Below are 23,957 nucleotides of genomic sequence, written 5' to 3' on the forward strand. Positions count from 1 at the left end.
AGGACAATACACATAGTCACAGTTTTGTCTGAGTCACGAGACAGGACCACAGAGGTTCTGAAAGATCTGAATTGGCAGATACTGTCTCACAAAGGTCTACATACAAAGTTTCAAAAACCAGTATTAATAAAATACAAACCTCTAAGTACCGCTCCTGTATGGATGGCGATGGCAAGGTTAGTCTTATTACAGCACTCACACGGCATTTAAGGAATCATTCTTCCCACATTCCGTACATAAATGGAAGGAGCAGAAATTTTGGCACCGGTGTGTGGTACGATGGGAAGTACCCTCTGCCATGTTCCCCTCAGTGGTTTGCAGAAAATAGATGTAAATGTAGATGTGGAGGGTTCACGATTTTGTTTGGTGATCGGCTCCATATGGCCTTCCTTCCATATACTACACAACTGGGTTAAGACATTTTTGTTTCTTCATGTTTGTGACTTAGTGCTGAGTAGGCGCAAAACAGAGGGGGTAGAGGAAGGCTGTTGTTTCGATCTTGCATGGCTGTGGATCTACATCAACATCTGTACTCAACGAACCGCCATGAAGTGCATGGCAGAGGGTATGTCCATTGTGTCAATCATTAGAGCCTTTTCCTGTTACATTCACGTATTGGGAACAGGAAAAGTGATTGTTTAAATGTCTCTGTGTGTGCTGTAATTAACCTAATCTTGTTCTCACAATCCCAATTGGAGCGATATGTAGGGGGTTGTTGTATCTTCCTAAAGTCATCATTTAAAGCTGATTCTTGAAACTTTGTTAGTAGGCTTCCTTGGGATAGCTTCCATCTGTCTTCAAGAATCTGCCAATTCAGTTCTTTCAACATGTCTGTGACAGTCTCCCGTGGGTCCTACAAACCTGTGATCATTGGTGCTGCCCTTCTCTGTTTACATTCAATATCCCCTGTTAGTTGTATTTGATTTGGTCCAAAACACTTGAGCAAAATTCTAGGCTGGGTCACACAAGTGATTTGTGAGCTATCTCCTTTGTAGCTTAATTGCATTTACTTAGTATTGTAACAGTACAATGAAGTCTGCTTCACCCATGACTGAATCTATGTCATCATTCCCTTTCATGGCCCTACTGTCACTGTTTGCACGAGTTTTGCTGTGACATACTAATATTAATATGATACTATGCATTTTTTTTAATTTTGTGCCCAATTTTACATTTCTAACTATTTCAAAGGAAGTTGCCAATCTTTGCATTACTTTGAAATCCTATCAAGATCAGACTGAATATTTGTGCATTTTCGTTCAGACTTTAGGTCTACTTCATTGTAGATAACTGCATCATCCGTGAAAAATCTATGGTTACTATTAATATTATTAATATTGCCCGCAAGGATGTTAATATACAACATGAGCCCAAGGGTCTCAACATGCTTCCCAAGGGTGCACTGGAAGTTACTTCTACATATGTTGACGACTCTCCATTCAAGATAAAGTGCTGCGTCCTCCCTACCAAAGGAAATCTTCAGTCCAGTCACAAATTTCGCCTGATTCCCCACACGATCGTTTATTTGATAATAAGCTTAGGTATCGTACTGAGGCAAATACTCTTCTTAAATCGAGAAATATTCCATCTAGCTGACTGCCTTTCTGGTTGCCATGTGGGAAAAGTGCGAGTTGGGTTTTAGAAATCCATGCTGGTTGCCATGGGGCGGCCATTCTGTTCGAGTTCACTCATTATGTTTGAGCTCAGAATATGTTCTAAGATGGGATTTGCTGCGCAACTACTTGAGCAACAAAATACTTAACCGTATTTGTCTTAATGGGATGAGAAACTGTCTCTCACTAGAGGTACTATGATATGATGACTAACACAGAATCACTAGCCCAATCCAATTAATTTTATTGTTTTGGTGTGTAGCAATTCAGTAACTACATGGCAAAGCAAGTCCTTTTTATTCTTATTATAAGGAAATTCGCAGCTTATGGAAATTTCTTAGAAGTCCGTTTTATTTAGAACGTTAGTACTAAATTGCGCAAGATTTTGCCCCTTGATTTATAATCAAGCTCACGATATGTACTGCAGTTCTAGCTAGTAGCGGCCTCTAGAGTTTGTCCATTTCAGTACCCCAGACGTAAATATATTTTGTATTGATGGATTAGTCTTGTAATAATTGTCCGTAAAAGCTGCCAATACAGTATTAATAGTTCAGTTTTTAAAGTCAGTACTGTTAACCGAACACAGGTTTGCTATAGCAAATTTTGTTATGTTTTGCTGGCTTCTTTATTAATTCCTCAGACTGAAACTACTACATGCGTGTATCATCTGTGCAGAAAGTCCAAAAAGGTTCTGTGCTTCAGTGCTTGTGAGACCAGTACGGGTTGTTAGAGAATAGGCTTAGGATTAAAATGGCTGATTTAGATGATTTCTTTGCGAAAAAGGACCGAAAGAAAAGTAAAGGTAAAAAGTTTACGACAACAGACGAAATAGCGAAGAAACTTGAAGATGCGGGTAAAAAATCTGAAAAGGTAAAAAAACCCATGCCGTTACAGCAGATTGGCACGGATGGAGATGAAAATATTCACCAGACACAGGTAAGAATACCTTGTAGTTAAGGACTTGCAAGTAGGATGAATGAATGTGTTTCGGTAATCCTCGTCATATTTTAGTTATTGATAATGCTACAGGTTTAGTTCGTACGTGGTGTATAGGGCCGTGTACATTGGAAAGGCATTATTCTGGCTCGCCTGGTTTATGAGCATACTTCTCTGAAGTTAGAAGAAAATTGAAGACTTCTTTTTAATTCAGGAACATTTGGGCATTAAAGAAATGGCATCTTAAATTTCTAGCATCATGATCTGCCACATTCATGTCACGTGCTGAGCTAGTGGAAGGAGATCGTAGCCAGAGTGCTTTCGTGTTGAGGTTTCTAGAATTATGTTCTCGAAAGGAATTTTTAGGTTAAGCTGTCCAGGGTATGCGAAATAGTTTGTGTAATGTCTTGGTCCCCCGACATCTAATACTACTCGTCCTCGTGCATTTGGAAAACTTCCATCCATTTGTTGGTATTTCCCATCTTATACGGTTAGTAAAGCTTGTAAAAAGCACAAATGTATTATCTGCTTTTTTCTTTAAAAAAAAAATGCGCACACTTTTGAATTCCAGTTTTGATCGGAGAGGGAGTACCAGGAAGCAGGTTATGGTGCTTCTGGTTTGTGGCAAGAAAACGAAGTTTACGCCACAAAATTAAGTTTCTTAAATGTAATTGGTTGCATTATCTACTTCTGTTTACTGCTGCAGCATGACCACTTGCCATATGGGGGGTCTTAGGTTTACTGGTTGGTCAATGTATTTCGTTTATTTAACTTGTATCATTGCTTGTGAAATGTTGTTTGACTTGGAGACTGTATATTTGGTATTACAAATAATTTAATTCAGGTCTTGAAAAAGTGAATGTCGTGCACGATGTGTAGGCCTATTGTTTTCTGCTCTCAGAGTGCAGTTGGGTTTCAGTAGTGTGTGAAATTGAGGGCAACACTGCACCTAATTTGGTTGTAGGCAACGTAACAGTAATCTGAATTTTTCAAGGTTATTGAGGATAGTGTGTCATTATTCCTCCCCCTCCACAAAAAAATATGAGTGGGCATACACAGAATTGTACTTACTTGAGAGTAATTAAAACTGTTTTTGTATGTCTTTTTAAATTGTAGCACCCATTTACATTCTCAACCTTTCTTGACACATGTGCAACCACGTGCCTTCGAACCAAACTGTGACTCTGTGGTAGAATTCTGAACAGTTTGTACAGGTTTTTCAACATATTGATACACAAGCACTGACAAAATTGGTAGTCACATCATTAGTGATTTCTTGAATGGTTCCTGAATATGTGATAAATAGGTTTCCAGCCACAGTAAAGGGGAAATTTGTGTAAATTGTCATTTAGAAACACACACACACACCCACGCCCGGGTTCCCGGGTTCGATTCCCGGCGGGGTCAGGGATTTTCTCTGCCTCGTGATGGCTGGGTGTTGTGTGCTGTCCTTAGGTTAGTTAGGTTTAAGTAGTTCTAAGTTCTAGGGGACTGATGACCTTAGATGTTAAGTCCCATAGTGCTCAGAGCCATTTGAACCACACACACACACACACACACACGCACAGGTTGATTCTTAAATAAATAAACTAATTAAATATATAAATGTATAGACATCCTCAGCCAAGACAATCTCATTGTTCAAGTACTTCTGGATCTACTGCTCCTAAGTATTAAAAATCTAAAGATACTAAAATAAGTTTTGGCTCTGTTAGTGGCCTACCTCAAGGCATAGGCGAAGGAAAGTGGTCAGTGCAAACACAAAGAAAATGTTGGGTATTTTAGCGTTTTAATTACTTAGAGATGCAGAAATTGATCCAGGAGGATTTTAATGGGAGAGTTCACTATATTTTTTAAGTGTCAAAGAAATTGATGGTAATTTTGTGATATGAACAGAGGCTTTGAATTCTTAGTGTCTAGGTCAAACAGTCTTTGTAAGTGCCCTGTTGTGCATTGCAATTTAAGTTACACCCACATAGGTAGTTCTAAATGATGATACTCAGGTTAGCGTCAACCATTTTTAACGCTATTTTAGAAAACTTGGGTCACTTTGTAATCTTGAGTACTATTATTGCCTATAAGAAATATGCCGTTACAATTAGTTCAGTATTTGATTTTATCCTAAAATAATCAAGGTGAATACGGGAATGGGTCCTCTGAAATGGACAGAGCTGAATTCCTTCCCTAACCTTGTCCTACCTTAGTTTGTACACTTTGTCTGTAGGCTATTAAATCCAGTATATCTTCCTGGAGTTGATAAGACCTACATTCCAGAATGAGATTTTCACTCTGCAGCGGAGTGTGCGCTGATATGAAACTTCCTGGCAGATTAAAACTGTGTGCCCGACCGAGACTCGAACTCGGGACCTTTGCCTTTCGCGGGCAAGTGCTCTGCCAACTGAGCTACCAAAGCACGACTCACGCCCGGTACTCACAGCTTTACTTCTGCCAGCTTTTTAAGACCTACGTTGCTCGGAATACCTTCCAGTCTATCAACTGAAGTCAGACATAAAACTGATGTCTGTAGATAATCAAAAAATCATATAATTTGAACCATTGTGTGCTAACACAGTTAAAACCTTGTTTGTTATGAACACATGAAAAGAAAACTAAGTGTTGGCTTTTATACTTACTGGATTGACTATTAAATACTTCTAAAATGTTTTTGCCTAAAATATTTATTACTGATTTGAAACTGTTCCCAGTGTAAACAAAATTATTAGTTGCTCACTTTTATATCTAGTGCACTGTGGCAGATAACAAGTACTTGATGCACATATGGAAGAGAAGGGAGAAAATAAAAGTAGTGGAAAACATAAGCAACAGTGAAGTAATGAAAAGGTTATTGCAAAGAATTTCTTAAAGGTGGTTAACCCCTTAATACCTGAATAAATATCTATATGTAAGATAAAAATAAAAAATCTCGGCACTTAGAGGCGTCTGAAACACTTGGTAGAATGCAGCACTTGTCAGAAGCATGGGTAGCTTCATTCAGAATCAGCATCTGCTGGCACTGTTGTTTAAAAACAGTTTTTCTACTAATTATTAACACAGCAGTGGTACAATATGAATTCGTGACATTTGGCATTAAGATGCCAAGAAAAGAAAAGTAAACTGTGTGGGCCATATACTGAAAGAAAAATAATTTTAATTGAGAAAGGACAGAATAAAATGTGAAGGAGAAGGGACAAAGTAGTTGCCATGGGGCAGAATCAGATGGAGACAGCTGTGATGTCCGAAACCTGTCAGGAGAAATAATATATTATGATGATTGTTGTTTTGTTATTACTATTATTATTTCAGACATTGTGTCTCATTGTATCATGCTTTATTTATGCACAATGTTAATGAATCACAACAATTAGATTATCGGCTGCAAGTGTCATTTGCGGCTGATTGATAACTACCACCTACTTTAGCAAAGCTGTATGGCTTTGGAGAAAAAAAAAAGGGTGGCAAAGCTCATGGTAGCTACTCTGTACATACATAGCTATAAATCACTTATCTAATTCTGGTCCAAGTGTATGGTTCATATTGGCTGGATTTGCCAATTGCCAGCCGAACTGTCACTTTCTTATGAACATCGTTTAGAGCTCGGGATAGACTGTTGATCAGCATGCCACCACTACTTTCATTTTATTAGATAGCTGGCTCAAGTTATGTATAGGGTGCAGTGGGGTAAGTGTAACCCCGTTTTGGCATAGTTCAACTTTGACACTAAATTGCCAACTCGTTATTGAAGATACGGTTTTTAAATTTCTCATGCTTAAAGTTTGACTTATTGACTTTTAAACAATACACATTTTGTTTTTGAAAAAAAAAATTATGTGGTCAAATAATTGTTTTCAAAGTTTTGTGTTGTGAGGTTACACTGGCCCCATGGTTTGGGGCAAGTGTAACCCCGCACTGTTGTACCCATACAGAGCATCATAAGAGAGACTTGGGGTAAGTGACCTGATTACCCAGTTTTTACTGAATTCGAAGGTTTTTAAATTATTAAAATATCTTAAATTTTACTCAAGATATGAACTTTTTTGCACACACCTCTTTGTATGTTATGAAATACACAGAAAATGTTAGCTAAACTAAAAAGTGTTAGCCTAAACCATAAAACACTGAAACAGAATGCATCATAGATTTATTTTTGTTTTAGGCCTGTAATTTATTAGTTTAAATTCTACAAAAGTAATATTTTTTTCTTTAGTAGGCAATTTAACAAAAATAATAAAATATCTAGTCTCAAGAGAAAAGAAAAATTCACTTTATAAGTTCACATCCTATTATCTTTCATGGTAATTGAACTAAAGTTGTTGGAAATTTGTGTTTAATGCTAAACTGCCGTAATTCAACTTATTATGTTCACACTTAGGCCCTAACTATTATTTAGTCACTGGATGTTGTATGAATCAAATGAAACACCAAATGTCGGGTCTCTCTTGTGACCCAAAGTAGGTTCAGGCAGCACTGAAATGACATCAAAGGATATCAGGCCAGTAGAATGTGGTGCCATGCTTTGTCTTATTTTTGCATCTGAGGAAAATCGCTTCTGGATCTCCTAAATCACTAATTTTGGTAACTTGGCCAATAAAATAAACTTTCTTACATTTTGTTGCAAAAGCTACCAGAACATAGTTTCCAACTGTAATTTTATCTTTAGCTTCAAAAAAGTTTGCCTCTTTTTCTTCACAGTTTATTATTTCTTTCCTGAGATTGTCCATTGTTATTATGGTCCCATTTTCATCATCACTACTTATTAAAGATAGGCCTCCTTCAGTTTCACTTTCTTCACTTGTTGATTCAACTTCGTCCTTTTTTCTTGTTACTCACATGAGAAATCAGGGATTTTTTTTTTTTTTTTTTTTTCTTCCACAACATTCTGAGATGCCATTTCGAATAAAGTAACAGCACTTTGTTCGGAAGATTTACTTTTCATTACCAAGCCCTTTTTTATGCCGATAATGCTTTTTTGTTTTGCTTTCTCCTTATTATTCTTGTTTCCTTTAAAATCTTTTTCTTTATAGATGGCATCTTGAAAAGTGATATCTTTCAGCTCCTGGTGCAATCCTTTTCTTCTTTGTTTTACCAGTGGGACTACACTGTCAGACTGTTTCCAATAATAAGCTTTCAAATGACAAATCAGAAGTTCCAGAACATAATGAAACTTTGGTTAGCTTGAGAATGGTTGAGAAAGAGCTTTGATACTGGGAGAACTGCAGGGCTCAGTAGATGCAGGCCTATAAAATTCTGGAGGTTGTTCAGCTGGAAGCTTCCCAAAAATCTGAGTACTTTCTGTTAGAGACGTAGCTTCCGCACAGTCTATGACTGCATTATCGTGAGCTGGCAATGGATTTGTTTCTGCCAAAGATTTGGTATGAGCTACATATCTTTTATATGCCTCCGGATCATATTTAGTTTTATCAATTACTTCTCAACAGTAAGGGGATACTCCTGCTTTTTGAAAACCACTTTTCAACAATTCAGGTGGTGTTTTATTCCATACAGAAGTGAGGAGATTGGGAAAGTCACATTTGCTAATTTTTACCCCTTGATGATGTCTCTGGTGATGAGTTAACTTTTGGTCCCAAGTAGATTTCACACTCTTAAACACTGCTACATCCATTGGCTGCAGGATGAATTATCATGCTCAACATTGTTGTCAGTCAAACAATGCTTCGCATACTGTACTGTAATTGAAATTGTGGCATTCTTTACAGTTCTGAGTCATATTTTATAAAAGGAAATGTGGTTTAAAAATATAGTAGACTTAAATAAAAAATAAAATATCTCACACAAACTCAGTAGACCTGAATCCAGCACATCAGGTATCCTGGTATCCATAAGTACAGGAAGGCCAGTTTATTTGATCTAGTGTGATGGCAAAAACAAGGTTACGGCTTAAATAAATAAATATGTTCCAGTAAGTTTGTTTGGGGCAAGTGTAACCCCCACCTGGTTACACTTGCCCCAGCTGATTGGTTACACTTGCCCCACATGGGAAAAAGTTGGGGCAAGTGTAACCATGCCTGGCATATCAAGAGCTTTATCAGTAGAGTAAAACAAATCTCATATTTGAAATTATCATGCAAAAGTTAGTTTGTAACAAAAAAAAAAGGGTCGACGGAAGCGTCCGATCCCACGTGTCGGCTTTGACCCGTGACGTAAGGGTGTTGTCGTGTGTGATGTCATGACGGCGCGGAGTTTGATCTGTTCGTTCTATCTCGTGAGATTTTCTTTTTTAATTTAAAAACGTTTATTATTTATTTTAATTATGTTTCCTCCAATTTCTGTTTTAGTTTATTATATTTATCTTTCTGATCTGTTCGTTCTATCCCGTGAGATTTTTTTTTAAAAAGGCAAAAAACACTAATCAGCTACTGAAGCATCTCTATCTTCTATGGGTTGCTGGGATTACGACCCCTGGGGAGGTGGGTGGGTATTCATGCATGGCTGTCTTCACTTACACGTTGTAGCTACGCAAGGCATCTAAATTTGTTTATATTTAGTTTACCGCCCCCCCCCCCGACCCAAAACACCCCATTTCCCGTGCTTGTCCCGTTAGTGTCATTAGGCTTCTTGTGGAAAGTGTGTGTGTTTGTTTTTGTTTCCGCCATATTTGTGACGTCATGGGTCAAAGCAGACGGGCAGGATCGGACGCTTCCGTATTTCCCCAAAAAATTGTGCAGTTATATTTAAAACTGCAAAAATGACAGACCACCAAATTCTGAGCATGTCACTCTCTCGCAGAGTGAAAATGTAGACGTCAATTCAAGTCCAAACATTAATTACCAATTTGTCAGATTTGACAACTTATGGTTAAATATAACAAAGAAAGGAGTAAATTAACATGTGTGATAGGTCAGAGGTAAAAATACAGCTTATTTAATGCACCATAAGCCATGGTTACACTAACCCATGGCAGACTTGTGTGTAATGCAGTCTGAAGTCTAGGTTGTGTTGGAAGATGAGTTAGTTTCAGAGTTCCAGCACCTAACGAGTTGAGATGAAATAAGAATGTGAAATGTCATTGATAACAAATTCGTTGCTTGTTAATTCTGTTTGTGTGGTAAACAGGATTACATGCAAGTTTGCGTTAAATGAAACTGCCAAAAGCACATACTAAAAAGAATGACAATCTGTGAAGCTCTCCAGCACTTGAGTTTAACCAAATAGGTACCACATCCACAGTTTTCCCCAGTTCTTGAAATGAGCTGTGACTGTTACCGAGAAATAAATGTGGTGTATTTGCTGATTAACTGTCTCCTTTCTCAAGCTGGATGAATGTGTTGTTAGCTTCATTTGGGTTGATGGGAGACCAAAACAATATGAGAGTTATTTTCAATGTGATTTAAGCTAATCTGGAAGGTACACTTGTACATAAAACTCCATTTTCATTGTGGCCCAATTTGAAGTGCTTGCGAATACTTTGCTGTACATTCAAACTCGTTTCTGGTGTTAAAAGTAGCTCATTGTAAATCCACATCTTGAATTATTCTGTTGTGGAAGAGATCTTGCTTAATAGTTTGGCAGTGTGTGTCATCTGTTAGATTGCCATGTATAGTTTTATATTTCAGTGTAAAAATGTATAAAATAAAACTTATTGTTGTGGAGTGGTATTACTACTTGTATGATTGAGGACTTCCCAAGTTTTTTAACTGCATTTGAATTGATACATTTAGAAATATTTTTGAGACCTCTGCGTTAATTTCATTTCATGTGCATTTTTTATAATTTGCATAATTTAATGAGAGATTTTATCATGTGAAAGTTAATTAGATGTGAATGTCATGAACATTTTGTTATGAACAATTATGGAATATGTCAGATGTTCTAAAAAGAACATAGCAGAAAGTAAGTAAGGGCTTTGTATTTGTTTAAATTTATTGTTTCACTCCACAAATATAGTCAGCATTATTAGTACAAACTGTCAGAAAAATCCAATGAAAACCAGTTATAAAATTGACTACATTGTTGAGTGCGGCTTTGAGGATGATATTGGCTTTTAAGAACCACACTGACATTCTAAAATATTGTGACTTCACCAGTTTCCATATTGACCTCCTTGTTAAACTAGTCAGTGAGTTTTATGAGACAGATCTAAACTGCTACAAATATCTTAAATAAAACCAAACCATGATGCTTCTGTAAGAACTGGTGATCTTGTAGTTGGAGATGCAATTTATGAGTTAGGAGCACCTATTTTTCAGGTTGTTTAGTTCTCATTCATGCTACACAGATATTAGGTATGTCAGCATCAAACTACCATGGTGTATTAAGAACAGTTATTGGAGTTTTCAGTGAAAGAATATAATTGTTTCTGTTTATACAGGCTGTCCTATGGGGAAGTGGTCAATATACGAGAATGTGACAGGAATGATAATTTGAAGTAGTAAAGCCTAGTAAGCATGGACCTTAAAATGAATACCTTAAGAGCTACAAGCACTTAATATTAGATACTGTGAAACAGCCCTTCTACAGAACTTGGGCTCATAGAGTTAAGGTATGCATATTAGAGCCTTTGTTTACTAGCGTTTTCAGCTTCAAATGATTCTTCTGGTCATATCCCTGAATACTGATAATTCTTCCTGGGACACCATGTATACACTAGTTTCTTTATTTGTAAGTTAAAGGCCTCAGCCAAGATGTGAATCCATTTAAAATCCTTAAATTTCACCTTGGAAGTTTTGAGGGGTCAACAAAGCATGTCAAGCTACATGTGACGTAGATTTGGCTCATGTTCTAATAACATTTGTTGTACTTCTGGTACTTTCCTTATTATTTTTTCCTACCTTTAAAATTCATGTATTCCGTGCGCATCTCGATTGTTCAGACAACTGCATGACATTTTAGTTTGCGCTTGGCTGAATCGGTCACAACTAGATTTTAGCGTTTGTTTCAGCTACCTGCTTATGATTGACACTGAGCTGCTTGTACATGCATATAGTGTACTTTAGGATACATATGAATTGAAGTTTACATTGGCACGTACCATATCTAGATTAGTCCAGCTGTCTAATAATAAGCCTACAGTGTAAATAATGTTGCTACATGAAGAAATGTCTTCTTGTATACACATTTTTCTCTAACCTAATATGTGCACCATCTCAAACATCTGTGCATTGAGTTGTGATATCGAAACTGACTGATAAGGTGCGTATTCACCCCTTCAGCACTTGTGAAGTAGCTATTCTCTTCTATTGAATGCTGTTCTTTGTCCTGAAGTTCTTCTATTGATGTAGTTGAGAACAGGTTTATCTGACTCCTGACTTAAATTTCTCCAGTATTTTTCCTCTGCTGCTGGGAGCAAGTGCAGTAGTAATGTTTTGTACTTACCTATGCAACTGCAAACTTTTTTTAGTATTTGTAAACATTAGTAGCTACAATAACATTGCTTTGCAAAAGATGTAAGTTGCAGGTTATACATGCTATCGCCATGGGACTGGTAAACTACCATAAATAAATCTTGTGATTTGAACATATTGCTGTTTCTTCTGAGCATGTATCGGATAATTATAACATGTAATTAATTAAACTATTCTTAAGTTAATACTGTTTCTAGGATCCTAGCTTTTAAAATATTTCTCACATTTACAGTTGATTATGTATGGGGAATTTTGTTATTCATCAGTTTTCTGTTGAACAGGTGCTGTGTTTAGCAGTGCTTTCGTGAGCTTTGAACACTTAAATAGTAGACATTGTTAGTATGATGTCAGTGTAGCCAGTTAAATTCAGAGCTTTCATAAAAACTTCAATCCAAAATATGAGAGGTCAGTCTGTTATACTTGGTGCAACACTGTTTCTGGTATTGTGTTTGTGTAGTTATATTCCCAAGCTTTTATATCGAATCTTTTGAACTGGGGTAGATCCGCTGCAGTTTAATTACAGTAGACATTTTGCTGTCAGGCTATTTGAGTTGTAACACTACAATTGTTCTAAAGGGTGTGATTGATTTAACTGCCATTACAACTTTGATAATATACCTTCAGTGACTGGAGACTTCAAACGGACACGAATGTGTAATAATTATAAACAACAGTTAGTTCTCAGATAGCTACTTAATCCATACGCTTGATTTAGTACGTATGTGAAAAGTCTGAATGATATTACAGCCAGATGCATACTTTCATTGTTACATTTTGTGTATGGTTGGCACTGTATTTATTTTATGTACAGGAATGGAAGGTTAAGGAAAAGCTTGAGACGAACAAAACTTGTGCGAGCCCAACTTAACATATTGTTGCACTCTGCAGTCTGCAATCTCCTCGTCTTAACGGTAGGGGTTTCAGTTTCTGATACTGCACAATTTCTCAGTCACATCAATTGCACCATTTTAGTAGAAGTGCTCTTCCAGCTCACTTCCTATTGCCATTGGCTGTGTTTGCTGGAATGGCTACACTGCTAGACCAGTTTAAAGATCTATGCTGCTGTTAATGGTAAATTGTTACGCTATTGACATGGCAGAAAAGAGAAGAGAGGTGTGTGTGTGTGTGTGTGTGTGTGTGTGTGTGTGTGTGTGTGTCCACATTCATGTGCGTCTGCGTATTTGTTCAGTTCACTTGCAGTTGGTTTGCATGAAATCTAAAGTGCTTGCATGTGTTTTCCGTATCTGAATATTATACTGCTTACAGATTAATTTTTCATAACAGCAGGAGCCCTTCCATTAAGTTTTTATGTTCTTATTTTCCATCTGCATGGGTGCTAATATGTTTAAAATGATACTTACATGGATCAGTTAACTGCATGTTCGTTATCATTGTAGCACTTGTTAACTGTTTGTGAGCAAATATGAGTGAGCAAAACATGCATATGTGTAGCATGAACTTCTTAGTTTTCTTATTTTTCATAAAACTGTATGCAGATTGTTTTTAAACAAATGTGCATCTCTTTGATACAACTAGCAGAAATAGTCAGCATGCAGGCATTTTGTGTGACTGCTTGAGCCAGACATAGATTATGGAATACATGCAGTTTCTCACTGTTATGTCAGTGTTTGATGTTTGACAGTGTATATAGTATCAGTAAAGCCCTTCTTGAATGTATGAAATCTTTCATGGGCTTGCTAATTGTTTGCAGTGGAAACATTGCTATATAAGTTGACTGTATTAGTTTCTACATTTATTGTACTAGTTCAGTTATTGTCGGTGTTAATGTTTGTCCGTTGGTGAGCCACATTTTTGCTATAATGAGCTTTTAACATTCTAATTAAATTGAATTTTCCCCAAATTAATCCATCTAGACCACTAAATTTCCTGTGCTGAGTAGATAACAAAAATTTGACACGTGTGTTATCGTAATTGTTTCATATGTGGTTTGGGTATACTGGAGCCTTTTCTAATTTGTATCATCTGCTTATCACTTGCTAAAAAACAAACTGAAATTAGAGTGGAAGACCCAGATGAAGAAAAAAGGAATTTAATCTTACTTTGTATTTGTTTACACTAATCCTTTAGCCTTTGCTCAGTATATACTTCACTTATTTTGCATATAGTGTCAGTGTCCAATTATGTATTGGCCACAGCAGATAATTTACTGTGAAAATGTGGAACCAATGTGATGCTACTGTTGGTGCCAGTGTGTACTTGTTGTTAATAGGTGTTATAGATGTAACTGCCTTACAGATTAAAATTGTATGTGAGACTGAGATTTGAAACCAGACTGTCATCTTTTTTGGGTAATGCTCTTTGCAGCAGAATATCAAACTTTCAAATGTCAGCACCTTCTCCCTTGTTGAGAGGTGGGCTGTAAGATGTGCCTAAATTCACAGTTGGTAAGAGTGTTGGATGCCAAACACCAGGGTCTGGTTTTGTCACAGTCCAGCACACACTTTTAAACTGTTAAGAAGTTAAGTAAACTTGCACACTGTGCCCTACTGGCACTGTTGTGCATTGAAGACCGTGACCATATGGAACCTCTGTGCCACTATTAAATTTGTTTGCTGAAAGGTGAGTTTAACTTAGATCTGTGCATTTCATAGGAAAATGAAAAGGGAAAAAATTGGCTGTACTTCAGTGCTTGATTTTAGTTTTTGATGGTTGCCATTATAGCAGCCTGTCATCTGCTGTTTCCATTAATTTTGTTTGTGTACTGTTAATATCATTGATGGCTTCTGAGTTGTATGTTTTAGAGAAATACTTTAAAGACCAACAGACTGTATGTAGATAAGTGAAAATAAGCCTAGTGTTTCTATTATGAAGTTGGATGGATGACCTATTTAGATTTACTTGTGGACTGAGGTCATAATCTGCTGTGAGAAAAGTGGTATACATACTAATAGCACTGCCTTGAGACTATATTGCCCAACATACAAATATTGATTATTCAGTAGTTAAATACAGTACGAAAATATTCCTGTATGCTACGTGGCAATTTTCAGTAACCCAGTTTGGCATTCAGTGATTTGTCTCTCACTCCTGAGACTGCATTCCTACAACAAAGAGAATATAAGTAGAATTACTGAGTGTTTTTGTGCAACTGTAGTGGTGTGTCGCAGTGCTGTGCCATAGAACATTGTAAAGTGTGCAGACTATATTAATGGAGGAAAATGTGCTATTAATAAGTTGAATTATGAAAATCTAGAATGATTATGAGAATTTTCGTCATTTTAATATTATCAGTAATGGGCGAGAGAAAGTGGAATATGCCATGCTCGATCAGTAGGAACTGTCGTGGCATTTGCCTCAAACTGTCGTCATGGCAATAAGGAAAATTATAATAAATAAGACCAGAGCATAAATCTATTCCTGTGAGAGATTCTATGTAATATGGATTGATTAGGCCTAAACTCGAAAACGGGAAGAGGCTTTGAGAAAAGTTCTTATAGGTTAACATTGGAATTGCAGAAAAAGGAATGGGACGTCTTATGTAATTGTTGAAATCCACCTTTAGGCAGCATGGATTTGCTAGAATATTCTGCTGTCTTCGAAGATTATGATTGTGAATGAAGTATGCAAAAGTAAAATCTTTTAATTCAGCTGATATCCACTAGAAATGATTGTCAAAGATCTGCAACAATGTCATTTTCTCAAAAGAACAAGGTAAACTGTACCAGCTACAGTTTTGTGTGCGTGTGTGCACACCCTTTTGGTCTTAATGGCATGTACAATGTACCTATCATAGATGGTGTAAAATAAATGACACAAAATCTTTGCTAACTCAAGTGCATCATATTGTTCATGATTTTGTTTTGTTAAAGCTGTACCTCCTATATGCTGTTGTAGTGTTAATTTTGACATCATTATTTGCACTTTAAGTATTTACTTGTTTACTACTACTGTATCCAATTTTTGTTCATTCATGCATTTATAGACTTTGACCCCCACTTTTTTTTCTGCTGATTATTTGTAGTTTTGAGAGTTACAGCCCAATCCAAAGTCATAATGTTGTGTACATTTGCAGTTTCCCTAGATGTTAAAAAAGCAGTATAGCCTATATTGTCATCTGTACACGGTACTTAGTTAGAAATGCCACTTTCTGCAGATAAACTGCTTACACTACTTCAGCATATTGGAAGTAAGGGTTTAAAAATTCCGCATTTTTTAAAATTAAGCTGTAGGCCTCTAAAATTGACTTGTTAAGTAGATGAACATGATAGTAACAGGAGCATAGTGCCACAGACAGGATAAGGGATAGCAAGGCACTGTTGTGTTCAAACCAGTCTCTGATTTAACCTATTTAGCTAATAATACAAACAGCAAATTATTTAATTGGTGAAGCTGAAGCTTACATGTACTACAGAAGAAAGGATTTTGTCGAGCAGTGTGCCGCTACATCAGCTGTAGAAGTAACAGTTTGTGTTTATTTTGTGATTGCTTTGTATCAGTGCTGTCATCTGAAAGTTTAATGTACCTTTTACAGGACGAAGATGATGAATGGAAGGAATTTGAAGAAGAAAAGAAGGATTATTCTGGACTCCGTATTGGAAACTTAACCATAACAGAAGGTGATAGCGAGGGAGGTGGTTGTGATGGTGAAGAACAGGATATTATGGAGGAAAATGAAGCCGGTGAACTAGTTCCTCGGCGCAAGGTTCAGTCTGGGCCATGGAAAATCGTTGCTCCACAATCCCAACCTGAACCAGAACAGCCAGGTATAACAGCAGAATTAATAAAAAAAGATAATAAAAAATATAATAAGTGTTAATAATCTAGTTTCAACTTTGATTTTTTAACTATGTAGATATGAGAATGTTTCCTGATAGTTGGTTCACTATTTGGCTTGTTGATGTCAAAAATTATATTGAAAATATGTGTGTGTAAACAGTAGTCAGTGTTTCTGGCTTTAAGCTTCACTCTGGATGAATTATTGTGCTGACACCCATGTACTGGACAGGTCAGTCACCACAGTATATACACTGTTGGGGGAAATTTTATGCTACCACATAGACCAGCTGCTTGGATATAGGTTTCCAGCTGAAGGGCAGCAACAACGCCATCAGTGCTCACTACCTGTTCACAATGTTTTGAAGATTGTAACTCCAGTTCCTATTGGTTCAACAGGAAGGCATCACTCTATATAAAAGGAAGATACTAAAGCAGTGGAAAATACTTTTAGTTCATTGGCTGGCTAATTTCAGTATGAAACAGTGTGTGCAGAAGTTGTATAAATTGAAATCTGTAAGTCTATGGACCTTTCACATTTGGGAACCATTTAGAATACTTGAAAAGTGACTCTTACTAATCTTTCAAAACTAAAATTATGTTAAATAAGGCTAGGTTTTGATTTTTATGAGCCTGTTATGTGATAATGTGGTAATGATAGGTTTTATGTATGGCAAAAATTTCAGTTGTTTGTAAAACCTGTTCAGCCGAATAGTGGAAGCTCTCCTTTTCAGGAAATTTAGAACTATATGGTACTAATAAACAGGAAAAATCTTTTTATGGATTGGCATTTTTGAAAAAAAAATTTTTTTCTTTAAATTATGAAAGTTAATAACACTATAGTAAAATAACTCTAACAGATAAGTCCAAATGGAGGATTTCTTTGTAATCATAAAGCAATTACCTTTCAAATAAGAAAGACTTTAACAAAATATCTAGAATTGTTACAGAGATACAGCATTTTAAAATTTTTCCCAAAATTCCCATCTTCGAACAGATATGCACAGTGTCATCTCTGGAGGGCTGTATCTCTGAGCAGAAATTTATTTAAAATACAAAAATACGTGTTCTTTACTTTGTCCTTCATTTTAACATTTGCTATGTTCAATAACATCAGAGACTATGAAGATAAGATTTTCTCCTAGCCTGCCTGAATTGATACGAACTATGGGTGTATGTGCTATATTGGAGATAAGTAGAGTGATTGTGGTGGCCAGGGGAGTTGCTGCTTGTCTTGTGGAGCAGATAACTTCATGGGCAGTGTGTGGGTGAGCATTATCCTGTTGGAACAACACATCACCTTCCTGTTGTAAGAACTGAAAAAGAGTGGGTCTGACAATGTACTGGACGTACCGAATGCTGTTTCCCCCCTCCAGAAACACCAAAGGTGAAAGAGAGTTGAAGCTTATTGCACCACACACCGTAAGACCTGGACAGGGGCCAGTGTGTCTTAGACTACTGCACTATAGGAGACAGCACTCGCGAGGTTTGTTGTACGTGCAAACAGGCAGAATCAGTTTTCATCACTGAAGACCACAGCATGCCATTCCATGTGCCAAGTGATCCTCTTTAAACACCAGTCGAGCTGTGTATGTTAATGCTGTGGCATGACTGGAAGACAGGGTAGAGGTGCACGTGCCCATTGTCCCACTGCTAAGAACCAGTTCGTTTGGACATGTCTGGACTGACAAGCTCTCGTATCTATGCTGCCTGTACAATGTGATGATCCTGGCAGGCATCTGTGTTGCGTGGACGCCCGAAACCTTGTCTCCAGGTGTGAGAATGTTCGTGTGACCACCAATACCAGCATTGTTGCATGTGATGCAGCATGTCCAGTTTGTGACAATTCTCCAAAAGGACCATCCCACCACTTGGAAGGTCCCAGTCTGACCCCCTTTGAAACTGTGTGTGTCTGTGGCATATTCGCCTGGTTGCTTCACATGTTTCACCCCACTGAGCCTTCTGACTGAGCATTCAGTATTAAAGGATAGACACAGATGGCGCTGTGGTTGCTGTGCCACTACGCTGTCTGTTGGCAGACTGCGTTGAAACCATTATCGGAACGTCTACTACCCTGAGGCAGCATATACCATCATTGGATCAAAATAAACATTGTCTTTTTAGATGTTCAAACCTGTATTTTTTATTTGAAATAAATAAATTAAAACCACAACATACACTGTTCTAACAAAACAAAACTTGTAAGTAGTCATCTATTTCTGAGAATGAATTATTTGGTTTTGGATATCAACAAACTACTAATCTCTTGCCATTGAAAGTTGGATAGGTACTTTGTGCATCTGTTTATATACTGTATTATTAAAGTTGTGACATGTTAATTCATTGTAAAGTGCTAGGAGCCATTTGCATGTGTGTTTAATTTCATCAGACACCATAATCACTATTTCCAGTTTTGTTGTTGAAAATTACATTTACGATTAGTGTTTGCACAATATTGATGCAGTGTTCTTCCTTTATTTTTTCAGTTGAAGATAAGCATATTGAGTATATGCCTACAGGTGGTTCTGCATACTTACCACCGCACTTGAGGAACCAGCCAAGGGAAATACATTCTAGTAAGTTTACTGATTTATTGGGAAGTGTAAGTAGTATCTTCTGAATTTTACAGCTGATCAGTATTTCTTCAATTTGTGACAGTTTGCATTAGGTATTAAGGCACGTGGAACATCATTTAAAGAATGTTAGCTTTAAATTGTCAACAAAAATTTATAATATTCGCAAAGAAATCAGTGTTCTGCAAAGTTGAATATTGCGATACTTAGAATAACTGAAGTGTCTAGAGGTTATCATTTCAATCTATTGAAACTGTAAAATGCATGTGTCATGCTTCTGGGAAAACACTGATGATGACAAAATGTGTAATGTTGTAGAGTTACTCAGTGCACATTTTATTGTCAGAAGTGACCACTGAATATATTTCACAGAAGTTCGAACATCACATAACCAAAATAAAGTAAGCTGTCAAAGGCCTAGGTGTAAATTTTCTGGTTCCCATTATTGTTTGTAATCCAGAGAACATTGATATACCAATGACAAAGAAATTCTTGTACTGTGTTTAATCTCTCTGTGGGTAGCCACAAGACCTTCTATTCCAACAGAATATACACTTTTGTACAAAACCTCTGACTGACTGCCTTTGGGGCGTGCAGATTTACACTAATTGGACTGCCAAAATGAAATTTAAAATGCGTTAAAACCCTGATATTCATTTATAAACACATTGTATTTAGAAAGGTATGGGTTACTTTGGTTTGCATCTAACATGAGGGACTTAGGAGGGCCTGAACTTTCTGCCAAGGTTGTGAAATTTGTAGTTTTTTTAATAAAAGAATAAAATGGAGGAATTGCAGTATAACTGTGGGATAATGGCAGGTAGTATGTAATCCTATTCCTAGAAATTGAAGCACCTTGAAACATTACTGTGCTTGCGCATACAATGCAACATCGTAGTACTAGTAATACAAACTTATTTACAAAAAGGATTGCCAGAATGATGCGTAGCCACAGTACACGCACACATAATGAAACAGTGTACTGCATAGTGACGTGGCTGATACAACAGGCCATTTAACAATGAAAAAGCTGAAGTGTCTGTAGTTTGAGCATAGAAACCTGAATTGTATTTAAAAAAGTAAAAAAATCCTGGCCATTCCTCCACCTCTAAAATGCATGTATTTTTATATGTAAGCATTGGACTGTTAACTCTTCATTTCTAACTTAATTTTTATTCATTTGGTTACTTTGCAGTGTAATTGAGATTCATTTCATCTCATCTCACTGCCTCACTTGACCCAAGGTTCTATGTAATGTACCTGCTTATCCCTACTTTGCATTGTAATTGAGATTCATTTCGTCTCATCTCACTGCCTCACTTGACCCAAGGTTCTATGTAATGTACCTGCTTATCCCCTAGACAGTCTGGTTTCGTCAAACCAATTCCTCTTTTGCCAGAGGAAGAATCACGTGGCTTTGTAAGCCAGTGTTGGTTAGCTCTTGTTTCTTTGTCACATATTAAAGTAATCTTGTCTTTTTGTTGCAATTTGCCTTCCACTTTTTTGACATGATGTAAGTATTAACTCTTAAATTTTTATGTGCTCGTAATCTCGTGCTATTGGGAGCAAAATTCAATTATTTGGTGGTTGTCTATCTGTCAAATGGAGGTTGTTTTAAATCTACTGATAAAAACAGATTCAAACAATTTTAATGTGTTTTAGGTCCTCGGATGAAGAACAGAACTGCACCAGACATAAATAGTGAAGAATTCTTCCCCACTCTATCTGCTTCAAAGAATGTGGATCCTAGAGCTCAAGGTCGAAAGTAAGTTGTCAGGTTTCATAACTTGAGATTGTTTCCCAAGCAAGAGAACTAAGGTACAGTGAAGTCACAGCCATCTGTACTTTGGCTGTTTGGTGGCTTTTTGGAAGACAGGTCTTGAAAGTTGTGTGCATACCAGTAACAGTATATGTCTAAGAGACATTTAAATAATGAAATAATTTCTACCAGTAAACTCACATTGTTCAGTGTCTCATTTAATCAGATGTGTTGTAAACTGCAAAGGAAGTAATGTGCGCAGGCCTATAACCGAATGGGTGAACCAGTTTGGGGGTTTAAAGCAAGGGGGTTGTACATCCAATAAAATAACTGTGATGTTACGACCAACTTTGTACTGTTGACTGTGTAACTTCTTGAAGATAGTACTGCTGCTAGAAAAAATTTAAAATTCCCTCATAGCTTTATAATGTTGAAAATTTGGGCTTCATTATTATCATTGTCTTAGTAAAAGGTCTGTCACTTGAATGGTGAAATACCCTTTGCTTTAGATGTTGGTCATTCAAATGCCTTTTAGCAAATTATGGTACCATAGCATTGCACTTAATTTGTTGTTACCATATAGTAGAAAATATTTGTTGCTGTACTTTCAAAGTGATTCATATGATTTTCATTTGTCATTGTTGCAGGAGAAGAGATGAGGGTGCTTTTGAAGAAGTCCGTAACAGCCGATCCCATTCCAATCGATATGCAGAGAGTGCTATGGCAGCCTCAGGACCACGTCTCAGTTTGGGCAACAAGTATGGTGCCCTGAGTCAAGAACAGAGCTGAGACTGGCCTGACTCCCCCCTCCCCCTCCTTTACACCACACACACACACACACACACACACACACACACACACACTTTAATTGCTGTAAATCAGTTGTTGGTATTTTTTATTGATGTGTTGTCATTCATTTTAGTAATTCAATAACTACAAGAGCTTGTTTCCACCATAATTATGGCAGTGTGACTTTCGTGATTCATGAAGAACAAAGCTAGTGGATGAAGCCATTTTACCTGTATGGTGGGTGTAATAGCTTCTGGCTGTTGTGAAGTGTCTCATTCTAAAAATGAAAAAAAGTTGAAATACTGTGAAGTGCTTTGTGGCACGAACAAGTTTGAATGAAACTGGTGACTGTTAAAAGAGCTTCATATGTTTATAGAAGATATTTGATGATTTACAATAAAAAGCTCCACATGTGCTAAAATTGTTTTATTGTATAAATTTCTCAGTGTTCTAACTACTCTAGCATACTTTACCAAAAATTAAGATTTCACTGTAGCAAACATTCCTTTGTTTTTGCTGTTACTATTGTTGTTTGTTGCATTGACCGTTATGCAGGAAAAACTTTCACTGGTATTTGTGATAAAAAGATGGCTGTTCATCACAAGGAATGAGTAAATAGAAAACTGGAAACTGCTCATTGTTCAAGGATTTGGGTTAGATAACTGTAAAGTGTAAAAATTAACAAAGTATTTGTTTGTGCTTATTTGTTGGTTAAAGGACCAGTTGAGATTCTGGCATTCATTAAAGCAATAAATTACTTTTTTACAAAATTACCAAAGTGTAAATGTGGGTGTTGTATGCAATTGTGAAGAAACATTGCCATTTTAAGCAAGGTCAAAACAACTGAAAGATCTAACCTAGTTGATATGCCTGATCCCCAAAAAACAACTACCCTCTCCTCATCCAGTTGCCCCCTGTAAAGCAACACAGAAACAACGTACTACCCACTACTTAATGATATAGTGATAAGGACCAAAGTGTGTACTCTTTGGTGCAACTGAGGTAGGGTAGGGGATGGCTGGCCCTTTTATAAAGGGATCATAGCAACCAACATTACTGGTCATTTCCATAACACAATCTCTTCAAATCTGGTATATTTTCATTATGTGCAGAGCTAACAGTTCTGAATTAATTCCATAAAAATACAATTAATTGCAGTGAGGAACAGGAATAAGCAGTTACCATTCTTCTGTTTTTAGTAGTACTCAATCGCTTAACATAACAATTTGCATGCTTAACTGTGTAGAACTTCCTTCTTTTTTTACTTTACATGCTGGGCTTCCACCACTTTCAATGATATGGTGAGATAAAATAAAACTGATAGACTAAAAAGTGAATAATTTGCACTAATCGCATGTCAAGCATTTACTATTAGTGTGCATAGTAATGCCTTCAGTCATTTTCTGACTCTACAAGGTGACTAGACAATGAAATAATGCTACAGAGTTGACAGCACAAAGAAAACTTCTCCAACACTATAGTGTGAATTCTGTAGCACCTACTGTAACCCACATTGTTTAGTTTGGGATTCTGGGCAGCCTAACTTTTGTCCCCTAGTACTTGGTGGCATTTCCATTGTTTTCACTGGATTGTCAGGAAGTAACAAAGAAACTTTGGATGGCTAGGCCAGCAGATAATCAGACTGTAATAATCATAACCCAATACTGTTTAAATCATTGTATTAAATCCATTGCATTTTTCCAAATGATTGTCGCATGGGTATGTAAAGGTGTGGCAACTTTTGGAAATTTGGCATACTTGTTAAGAAATTTTTCATTTTACCCATGTGTGCCTTAATTGGCCACACCGTGAATAGGTTTGAAGTAATTTGGAAAATAGAAAGATGCAGGAACTCTTGAAATTAAGAATAATTATATTGTTCAATAAAAATCACCTTTAGTGCAGTGCAACCTTACACATTCAGTAAAATTTGTTGTTACCTCTGAGCCTATGTTGATAGTTGATGAATCAGTACAAGGACAATTGTGTTAATACACATTAAAGCCTGCAATTTCCTCCAGGCATCTTACAAAGGCTACAGCTCATAGTAGTACACAGCTTTCAATGTCTTGTCAACAGGTAGGTAAAAACAAAGTATGTTTAATACCATAATACTGTTACTACTGATGGACAATGACTTCATTTGAGTCCAGAACTTTGTTACACCACTTTTTAGAATCTGATGACATTGTAG

The 23,957-nt window shown here is 36.8% G+C and overlaps 1 protein-coding gene across 1 annotated transcript; it reads left to right on the plus strand.

Moving 5' to 3' along the window:
- Positions 1–2,263: 2,263 nt before the first annotated feature.
- Positions 2,264–22,533, plus strand: LOC126183898 (protein CDV3 homolog). The gene is made up of 5 exons (XM_049926222.1): positions 2,264–2,549; positions 16,401–16,632; positions 19,129–19,218; positions 20,878–20,980; positions 21,622–22,533. Exons 1-5 carry the CDS (start codon positions 2,364–2,366, stop codon positions 21,761–21,763), a joined length of 753 nt encoding a protein of 250 aa, XP_049782179.1. The 5' UTR covers positions 2,264–2,363; the 3' UTR covers positions 21,764–22,533.
- Positions 22,534–23,957: the final 1,424 nt, after the last annotated feature.

The sequence above is a fragment of the Schistocerca cancellata genome, chromosome 4 (genome assembly GCF_023864275.1).
Source record: "Schistocerca cancellata isolate TAMUIC-IGC-003103 chromosome 4, iqSchCanc2.1, whole genome shotgun sequence".
Classification (NCBI taxonomy): Eukaryota; Metazoa; Arthropoda; class Insecta; order Orthoptera; family Acrididae; genus Schistocerca; species Schistocerca cancellata.

Bases quoted from the DNA above. Each gene is read 5' to 3' on its own strand.
- LOC126183898 (XM_049926222.1), top strand. From the start codon at position 2,364: ATGGCTGATTTAGATGATTTCTTTGCGAAAAAGGACCGAAAGAAAAGT. The intron at 2,550-16,400 runs GTAAGAATACCT...TACCTTTTACAG, and splicing joins AAAATATTCACCAGACACAG to GACGAAGATGATGAATGGAA. The intron at 19,219-20,877 runs GTAAGTTTACTG...AATGTGTTTTAG, and splicing joins GCCAAGGGAAATACATTCTA to GTCCTCGGATGAAGAACAGA.